The sequence below is a fragment of the Primulina eburnea genome, chromosome 18 (assembly GCF_022965805.1).
Source record: "Primulina eburnea isolate SZY01 chromosome 18, ASM2296580v1, whole genome shotgun sequence".
NCBI lineage: Eukaryota > Viridiplantae > Streptophyta > Magnoliopsida > Lamiales > Gesneriaceae > Primulina > Primulina eburnea.
In genome coordinates this window covers 32,521,410-32,531,091 of record NC_133118.1, presented here as the reverse complement: position 1 = coordinate 32,531,091, position 9,682 = coordinate 32,521,410, and the positions used below count along the sequence as shown (strand labels likewise).

The following is a 9,682-nucleotide window of genomic DNA, read 5'->3' as shown; positions in this document are numbered from 1 at the left end:
CTTTACTCGGTTTTGGCGTGGATAAATTATTGGTGAATTTTCAGTTTTAATCTCTTACCATGTTATAGTCACTTCAAGTAATAGTTTTTTATTGCTGTGAAATGTTAACAAACTACTTCAACGCCTAATTGCCTGTATGAAATAGTTTTTGATGTGTTTTTGTGGTTTATGATTATCTGGTTTTTCGGGATTTTTTTTTGTGAAATAAATGTCCTGCATTTTTGTTTTATGTGCCTGAATCCGAATAATTTTTACAATGATACTGGAAATCAATCAGTTGTCGATCGAATACTTTAATTGAGGTGGACGTTAAATATAATCTGGAGTTTACATAATTGCACAAGAAATTTGATTTTTTTATTTGAGAAAGGTGTTCCTGACTTGCTCACCTCCTACTGCATCCCCCCTTAAAACACTGGCACCCTTCACATATCAAATATTTGTTTCTTGTTGTTGAAGTTTCTCAATGATGACGGCTTTTCATTTTCTTGAAATAGATCATGGAAATGGAGAACTTATTTAAAGAAATGTGTGACAAATTTATCAGTCAAAGTTTCTGCCAAGAGCTTGCCACCAAATTTAGGTATGCTTTATTCTTCCGTAATGTCTATTTTATTCTGGATGGTTCACATGTATGCCCTGGACATTTTTAGTTAGGTCTTTTGGTTTAGAAGTTTTTCTTGCACTCCAATTCATCCTAACAACTGTATGGCGTTGTTCGTTTTATGCAGTCATTCAGTTTACCGTTCAGAAAAATTTCCAGTAAAATGGGAGCAGGTGTTTGTTCTAAACTCTTTGTTTATCATTTTTGTTGTTATAATATCTAATCGTTTTTGCTCAGGCTGTTAATATTCTTATATTCAGGTGCGAAGCTGGTTTCGAGATAAACAGAGTACTTTGGCAGTTAAAGCTACTCCGTCCTTTTCTCCGGATAAAACTTTGGCTTCTCCTAGGGCTTTACCAGTTAAAAGAAGAGGTAAAGGTCGCCTTCTTTTACTGCAAAATATATGGTTTGTGATTGTAGAAATGAAAAAAAGAAGAAGTCATTTAATATGATTCGTTACATCCAGAGCTGGAAGATGTACAAGGTGAAGTGTTAGCAAATCGAGTATTTTTTAACAGTATTTGGTTAATTTTTTCATTTCAAGTGTTCTGTTAATATAAGAAATGGATGTTATTTAGTGTCAGTGTCGTGCATGTCAATAGTTCACATGTGATTGCTTGGGCTATAATAGCTTATGCAATTTCTTGCCAGTATCGACAATTTCTATCAGTGAAGCAGCTGTGGAGCTACCGAACTTGATGTTTGAAGCTAGATCAGCAAAGGATTATGCTTGGTGAGCATCCATTTAATTAAATCCGATTCTGCTTAATCCTCCTCTGATCTTTTAATATTCCTTTAAACAACTCAGCATCGTTAAAGTATTGTCTTGCTGGTTTTTGTATGATTTGTAGACCTTAATTTTTGTTATTTTGCGACTTTGTTACATCATTATGGCAACTTGACACAGCATCCTTTCCCTGTTTCTTAGGTTCGACGTTGCGTACTTCCTCAATTTCAGAGTTCTCAACTCCGGGGAGCTTGTAAGATCCTCTCACTTTTCTTTCTTATTGTTTTCCATTTACCCGCCATGATTTTCCCTTTGATTTCCGTCTTATATTTGAATTCGTCATGGAGGGGATCTCTTCTTGTGAAAACATAACTTTTTTTTTTCTTTTCTGATTTCATTGTTTAATTTCTACTTTTTCCTCCATGTTTCTTGGTTTCCATTCCTATGACAAGATTGTTGGTAGTGAAGCTATTCTAAGTATTCCCTGTCAACATGACAGATGGTTCGTGTGAGATTTGCGGGTTTTGACAGAGAGGAAGACGAATGGGTGAGCGCTGACAGGGCAATAAGGGAGCGGTCGATTCCTTTAGTTCCTACCGAATGCGATAATGTTAATGTCGGGGATCAAGTTCTCTGCTACAGGGTACTGCTCTTCTCTTACCCTTCAAGTTGTGCCTCGAAACAGGCTTTTTAACTTCGACCTTTTAATGACGATTCCCAGGTCAACGAATATCATGCACTTTATGTTGACGCTCATGTCACCGGAATCGAAAAGAGATCACATGACGAGAGCTGCTGCACATGCGTCTTTAATGTTCGCTACGAGTATGACAACGTCGAGGTATTAAATCCTTTTTCCCCTTAATATTTCGAATATGGATATTTTTAGTGTTAGAAATTTTTAAGGAATGTTGAAAACCTGAGATTCGCAATTTGTAGTAGTGTGTGTGTGTGTGTGTGTATGTATGTATGTATTCATTTTTACTTTGTCTTGCCCAAGTATTATGAAGGATTAGTGTCATACACTATTATCATATCCAATTATGTTGATTTATCGTCTCTATATTTTATATCATACGTCGTCTCATTCATGAGCCAAACGATGTCTGTGATGTTTGCTTGTTTTTGTGAATAGGAGAAAGTTGGATGTAATAATCTGTGTCGCAGGCCAACACAATCCTCATCGAAGGAAATCAAGGCGTCGGGCTTCTCCATCTTGTCATGATTTTTGTTCGAGGAAAAAAATAAGGTTTCGGAGGACAGAAATGTCATGTAATAATCTACATCATCTGTACTACATTATTAAACTTGAGACTTATATATTATAAAATTAACAAATTTTGGTGTCTTTTTATTCGATGTCAAATCTATCTTTATTTGATTTAACTTTCATTATTCAAGAAAAAAGTTTATTATAGTAAATTTATCATCATATTATTATTATTATTATTATAAAAACTAAAATCATGTAAAAATAATCTATTTAATTTTTTATTTTAAAACTTTTTCACAAATATCTTGTTTGCACAAGAGACACTAGTTAGAATAGGTTTCTTGTGAGACGGTCTCACGAATTTTTATTTATGAGACAAATCAACCCTACCGATATTCACGATAAAGAGTATTATTTGCATAAAAAGTAATATTTTTTAATAGATGATCCTGTCTGATAAAATATGACCCGTGAGATCGTCTCACACAACTTTTTGTCCACAAGTTATTGTAAAAAGAAAGTAGTTAATTTTCTTATTTGTATCAACTGTACAATGATTAGGCTAGTAAATCAATTTTATTTATTTGTGATTGCAAATGATATGTCGATTAGATCATATACAAGTGTATATATATCCTTACTCTGTAAATCAATAAGAGCAATTTTTGGAGAATCCATTATTGTCAAAAGCTTTGTCAGTTACAGTGATCATTAACTTCAAAAATTTAAACAATTCATGTTGAAAAATGGTTGTTATGGACTGTCATTTTCAAGTTTCTGAATCGTTCTACGGGTCGGGTCAAGACCCACGAACGATTATTGCTAACAACAAAAATGAATATCCCCGTCGATTCATGAACAATGATGTATCTATCGGGTATCGAACGTATTCAAGGCGGCAAACAACTGCAAATCAATATTTTATTGTTTTAATAATTAAATTAAATAACCATGGCAAGAAGCCCGTCTAGCTCAGTTGGTAGAGCGCAAGGCTCTTAACCTTGTGGTCGTGGGTTCGAGCCCCACGGTGGGCGCGTGACTTTTTTTCAACCCTGTATCGTTGCTGGGCTCGAACTAAAGCCCAGTTTCAGTTATGGGCTTTTTCTGGCTGATGTCAGAGTATTGGGCCATGTACAAATCCGGACTCCAGTTTTCTCCCTTGGGCCAAAGTCCTGGAATTTTTTCATTTTATTTTATTATATATTTTGGCTGAAAATCAACATTAAAATATTGAAATGCTTTATTACCTTAATTAACTCCAAACGTAGGCAACATTCAGAGGCCATGGGGCATCATGTTGTATGTATATTCTAGACTTTTCATTATGAAAGTGGCAACTATTAATTCTCAGTTTGTGTGGTCCATAATAGAGATTGCTTGTTATCCATATTCACCAACTCTTTTTCAAGTTCTTTTTCTTATCTCCCCCCCATATTGAGCTTTTAACTATTTGAAAGCGAAAATCAATTCTAAACGCGCGGCTTCGATCTTATTTTTAATCAAGATCATCTTATTTGTTTATCATATTTCGTCGATGTTTGAGTGCTTTTAATCTTAGACGGGTTTTTTTTTGCATTGCAAAACAATAATTTTGATGTAAAAAATGATAAATATTTTTTTATATATCATCAGATAAGAGATTCGTCTTGCCCATTAAATATAGACGTTACTCAATTTGGCTCATTGGATCTACACTTTGGGATGCTACTCATTTTCAAAAGCACACACCATGTGTCATGAATCCTATGGTCGGTACAATTCTAAAAAGTGTAGTGTTTTGGAACTGACCATGTCAAAGTATATATTTTTTAATATTCGAAAGTTTAATCGAGAATTATTTCGTGTTTCAAAGTTAATAAAAGTGATACTTTTATTTCAATAATTGAGCCATCCACTCCACCCTTCGCTTTCTTGTTTTTGGAGAGTTCTATTAATGTGTACATACATATATATATTTTTCATTTTACGGTGAAAACCTAGTTTATTTCTCGTCGAGCCATAACATGTCTATGTAATAAGACTACTTTTGATTGGAAGATAAAATTATAAAATGATGATGAGATAAATGATAAAAAGAATAATTGAAATAGAAATATAATATATATGATAAAATAATATTATGTTTGGTATAATTATTAGAATCAGATAATTAAGAATCTTTTAATGAATTGACAAAATTATCCTTCCACTTTTGCGATGGAAGCGGTCGGCCGACCGACAGGAGGAGGGATGGTCGTCCGGCGCCTACATGGTGGTCGGCGGTGGGGGTGGTCGGCCGGAGGTCGGTGGGCGGGGGTCTTCAGCGGCAGGAGGAGGGGTGGTCAGTCGGTGGAAGGAAGTGGTAGTGAGTTTGGATATAGGAAAAGGGTAAAATTGAAAAAAATAGGATGAATTAAGATTTTGATAAATAATCTTAGGGGGTGATCGCAGTTAATATAATCTAATCATTTGTAGAGAGATTGACTTGGTTAAACAAAAAGCCTACCAAACATGAGATTATATGGGTTAAAAAACCATAAATCCACCTAATCTCTCGTACTAAACACCCCCTAAGTGTAAGTACTTGGAAAATAACCATAAAAAACTTGAATGTTTTGTTTGGAGAAATTGCAAAATGAATTGGTCATTGGTTTATCAAAGACAAAAGCCACGAAAGTTTTAATAGACAAAAACTTGATTTAAATTCGATTTTTTAATATAAAATAATATATTAAAAATTCGAATATATTATATCTAATACTTACTATATATTATATAAGCGTGAAACCACCAACTACATAATCTAAGCTTGTGGAGTGATTCATGTTTGGAAGGTAATTATCAAAGTATATTCGTGTTTTCATCCAACTGGCTTTGAGATTTTTTTATCCGATTAGGATATTTTTATTAAAAAATTATTTTTATCCTATCTTAATTTTTCGTCTCGTATAAATAATATTTTTATAGTAATATATAGATTTTTATAAGGAAGGAGATCAATCAATTAATATAGGCTATGTATGATTGGCATTTTCAAATAATAATCATATGATTTCACGGATCTATATATATATATATTTGTTTTTAATATAAAAGCTAGATATTTTTCATAAGTTTGGTCGGGTGAAAGATCTGCATCATAAAATTGATCGGTAAAATGGCTTCATGGGAAATTTTGTGAATAATCAATCGATGGCCGGACGAGATATGTTGCAATATTTTTTTTAAAAAAAAAACATTATTCAAATATATTATACTAAAAATAATTTTTAAAAAATTATCGACAGAGGCACACACAAATGATGTTATTATTTGTAGATTATGTATAATGTATTTTTATATTGGCAAAAACTTGTGTAAGACGGTTTCACGGGTCGTTTTTGTGAGACGGATCTCTTATTTGGGTCACCCATGAAAAAATATCACTTTTTATGCTGAGAGTATTACTTTTTATTGTGAATATGGATAGGGTTGACCCGTCTCACGGATTATGACCCGTGAGACGGTTTCACAAGAGACTCACTCTTTTATATTTCAAATAATCGATTGTTTTATGATTTGTTTGTTTATAAAATAAATATTTTATAAAACCTAATTGGTTTATGTGATCATGACCTCAAACAATATAATTTATACTAAATAATAATGCATCAATATCTTAAAATAATTACCCAGAAACGCTTAATTAATCTTAATAGATGAACAAAAATATCACTTCTTTCATTCAATAAATGTTTCTATAAGAACCTATAATAAATTCTAAAAATAATTAAATGTTCAACAAATCAATAACTCTAAGTTTTTAAAAAAATACTTAATTACGTCAAAAATATATGCACGTGAATTATCGTGTGCGCATAGATTGCTAGTATAGAAGGAGTATAATTAAAATATATGAAATCTGAAATTTAATTGAGAAGAGTTACCACTCGATATGATATTTTGATTCTCGGAATATGCATGGAGGGTCCCTTAGGGAAGATCATTTTTGGCATGAATTAGCTTTAGTAAAAGTATCTTTACATTATACATATAAAATTGGACCTCCAATCCACTTATAAAAAGCTTCTGGATTTTAGAAATTAATGTTGAATTTAAGATATATAGGTAAACTTTTTCATCTTTCAAATCTTGTTCTTTAATAAGATTCGATACTTCGAATTCATAGTTCACACCATGTTATAATTTAAAATTATCCAATTCTGGCTTCTAAGTACCATAATATGTTGAGAGTGGGCCTCATGTGAGATCGTCTCACGTATCAGAATCTGTGAGACAGGTCAACCCTAATTATTCATAATAAAAAGTAATATTTTTTCATGGGTGACCCAAATAAGATATACATCTCACAAATACTACCCCTGTGAAACCGTCTCACACAAGTTTTTGTCATATGTTGAAATGGAGTATTTCTTGAAATTCAATGTTAAACATTATCTCTTGATGATTCTATAATATCTCAATTGTCACGTTTTGATGATCAACTTAGTTACCATACGTACTATATTGTAAGTTGTAACTTGTGAAAATTAAATATGATATAAAAGAACTTTTGTCGTCTGACTGAAAATTATAAATGATTATAATAATACACTTTACATATTTTAAATTAGCATACATTAAATTTTTCAAACGTGATTAATTATGAATCTCCAAAATGAAGTTGCATCGATTGATGGGATATTGAAGGTGCCTCTATATGCATTATCCTTTATTGCTTGCAAATGTCAATATTGAATTCAATCACGTAAATTAAGAGAAGGATTTAATGAAAATGACACCGAAAATTAATGAATTTCACGGTCTCACGGGTCGTATTTTGTGAGACGAATATCTTATTTGTGTTATCCATTAAAAAATATTACTTTTTATGATAAGAGTTTTACTTTTTATTGTGAATATCGATAGGGTTGATCCGGCTCACAGATAAAGATTCGTAAGACCATCTCACAAGAGACATACTCTTTCGTATATATACCTCCCATAAGTACAAATATTTTGTTTTATATATATAAATATATATATTTAAATTCAATCGAATTTATATTTAGATTATATATCCGATTTATTTAATGAGATATAATTTATTCAATATATTCCTATTTCCGACTTATTTAGACTGCATTTCTTTTTTCTTATTTGTCTTAATTATATAGTCCAATTTTCATATTTAGTGTTTTCTTTCCAACTCTTTTATCATTTTATCGCTATTAAATTAATATCATATGTTTTTCGTTAAATAAGGTCAAAATGAGAAATTGTTTTATAAAATTTACATTCCAAACACTTTTTAAATCTGCATGAAAACATACAGCTTTATCAAAAGACGCGATAATAATGGATGCAACAAAGTTGGAAATTTTAAGAAAATGGTTTCAAATAAGGGACGAAGACAGGTTCAAAAGATGACTTAATTATTGTCACGCCCCGACCCAACTTTGTACATCTTCGATTTTATGAAAATGACTGACCTAAGTTGCTATAATAATCTATTTTAATAATTACGTACAAACTTTTAATTATTTTCAAAAAAGTGTGATGAGTGTGTTAGATGAGTGTATCAAAATGATTTTCTTAATTTTCACCTAACAAATTACCTAAATATGTGGCTTTGAATTCTTGCTTTGTAGTTTATTTAGCTTTTGGAAAATTTGTAGTCCACAAAAAATCACAACCACCTGAGAGCCATTGACCCAAAATTTTAAGGAAGGGCAAAACACAAATATCTAGAAAAAGTAGGTTTTTTGTTAGATGGTTTTATGAATTTTTATCTGTGAGACGCGTGAACCCTACCGATATTCACAATAAAAAGTAATACTCTTAGCATAAAAAGTAATATTTTTTCATGGATAACTCAAATAAGAGATATGTCTCACAAAATACGACTCGTGAGACCGTTTCACACAAATTTTTGACTTCTATAAATGCATTAAGATTTAAGGTTGTATGTAAACATGGGCGATATGTACCTAATACAGGCCTAAGACGCAATATGTTTTAACTATAAATATTTATAATTCAAATAAATATAGAACTTACATTAATCGATCGTATCAAAAAGTAATTGTTGCGATTATCACTTCATGAAAAAAAATATTCTCCAATATACAGGGAAAAATATATTACTATTATTTTATTTATATATGTTAGCCTTAAAAATATAATTTTGGCCCACAAATAAGAAGTGAATTGTGTCCCCTTAACTTCATCGGTTGAATTATAGAAAGGTGAAAGATTGACTAATTCATGTATTCATAAATGGTCACAACTTCACCTACAACATTTGGGGAAACTAGGCAAACTGACCTTAATTCACTGCATATCGAGGAAGTTGATCCATGAAGAATTGATATTCGTGGAAGATGGAAGTTGAATATGATTCACAACTAATGATCGTGGAATATGGGCCAAATTGCTTGGAGGAATGTGAAAAAGAAAGACAGAACCATCATAAGACAGTCTACACGCAACTTATCAATTAACAACTCGAGCAAAAATGTTCTGTATAATTTCTTCAATTTTAGTCAAACTAGTTCGCTAATTTCCAGAAAGCAAGTAAATACTGAGAAATTACGAAAGAATGCTGTAAAGTCTAGTAGGTTTATGAACCACTAGAAAAGAATGTGCTTCGTGTATGCTTGGTACGAAAGACATGGTTTCTGATTTTTCAAATTCATATAATAATTTTTCACAAAATAAGTTGCAATTTCTGCCGAAAAAATATTGAAGGAATTAGACGATGAATACAACGAGGGAAGTTCCCTGCTTCAACTGAATGCACGAATAAATCCTTGAGAACATAGAAAATTTGTTAATATTAATTCTTCATGTTTATTTGATGGTGTTTATAGAGATGAAATGCAGATTCATGTCCTAAACTTGCTAGTTATTGCTTCAATAAATTAGGTTAATTTACCACTAAAGGACGTGAGAAAATAAACCTAAGATCTTAGATGGAAGCTTAATTTCATTGAATAAAAAAACCGAAATTGTTACATACACTAATGTATGGTTCTATGTATCATCATATTTGTGGCAAAGCATAGTATACACATATGATTAAGGCGAAGAATTAAAATTTTAATAATATATTACTTTTAATAAACAAAGGCAACAAGGAATTTAATAATAGGATATTTTCAAATAAAATATGATTATA

The 9,682-nt window shown here is 31.4% G+C and overlaps 1 protein-coding gene and 1 non-coding gene across 2 annotated transcripts; both read left to right on the top strand.

Annotated features, from left to right (window-relative positions):
• Positions 1–460: 460 nt before the first annotated feature.
• Positions 461–2,685, top strand: LOC140819601 (protein SAWADEE HOMEODOMAIN HOMOLOG 1-like). The gene is made up of 8 exons (XM_073179758.1): positions 461–583; positions 732–777; positions 865–976; positions 1,256–1,337; positions 1,533–1,584; positions 1,831–1,974; positions 2,053–2,172; positions 2,467–2,685. The coding sequence occupies exons 1-8, from the start codon at positions 501–503 to the stop codon at positions 2,554–2,556; spliced, it is 729 nt and encodes a 242-aa protein (XP_073035859.1). The 5' UTR covers positions 461–500; the 3' UTR covers positions 2,557–2,685.
• Positions 2,686–3,505: 820 nt separating this feature from the next.
• TRNAK-CUU (transfer RNA lysine (anticodon CUU)) lies at positions 3,506–3,578 on the top strand. The gene has a single exon. It is a non-coding gene; the product is annotated as a tRNA-Lys (tRNA).
• Positions 3,579–9,682: the final 6,104 nt, after the last annotated feature.

What these genes read in the sequence shown, in the direction of transcription:
- LOC140819601 (XM_073179758.1), top strand. Translation starts at nt 501, where the DNA reads ATGGAAATGGAGAACTTATTTAAAGAAATGTGTGACAAATTTATCAGT. An exon ending in GAGCTTGCCACCAAATTTAG is followed by an intron (nt 584 to 731) that starts GTATGCTTTATT and finishes CGTTTTATGCAG; the next exon opens with TCATTCAGTTTACCGTTCAG. An exon ending in TTCCAGTAAAATGGGAGCAG is followed by an intron (nt 778 to 864) that starts GTGTTTGTTCTA and finishes TCTTATATTCAG; the next exon opens with GTGCGAAGCTGGTTTCGAGA.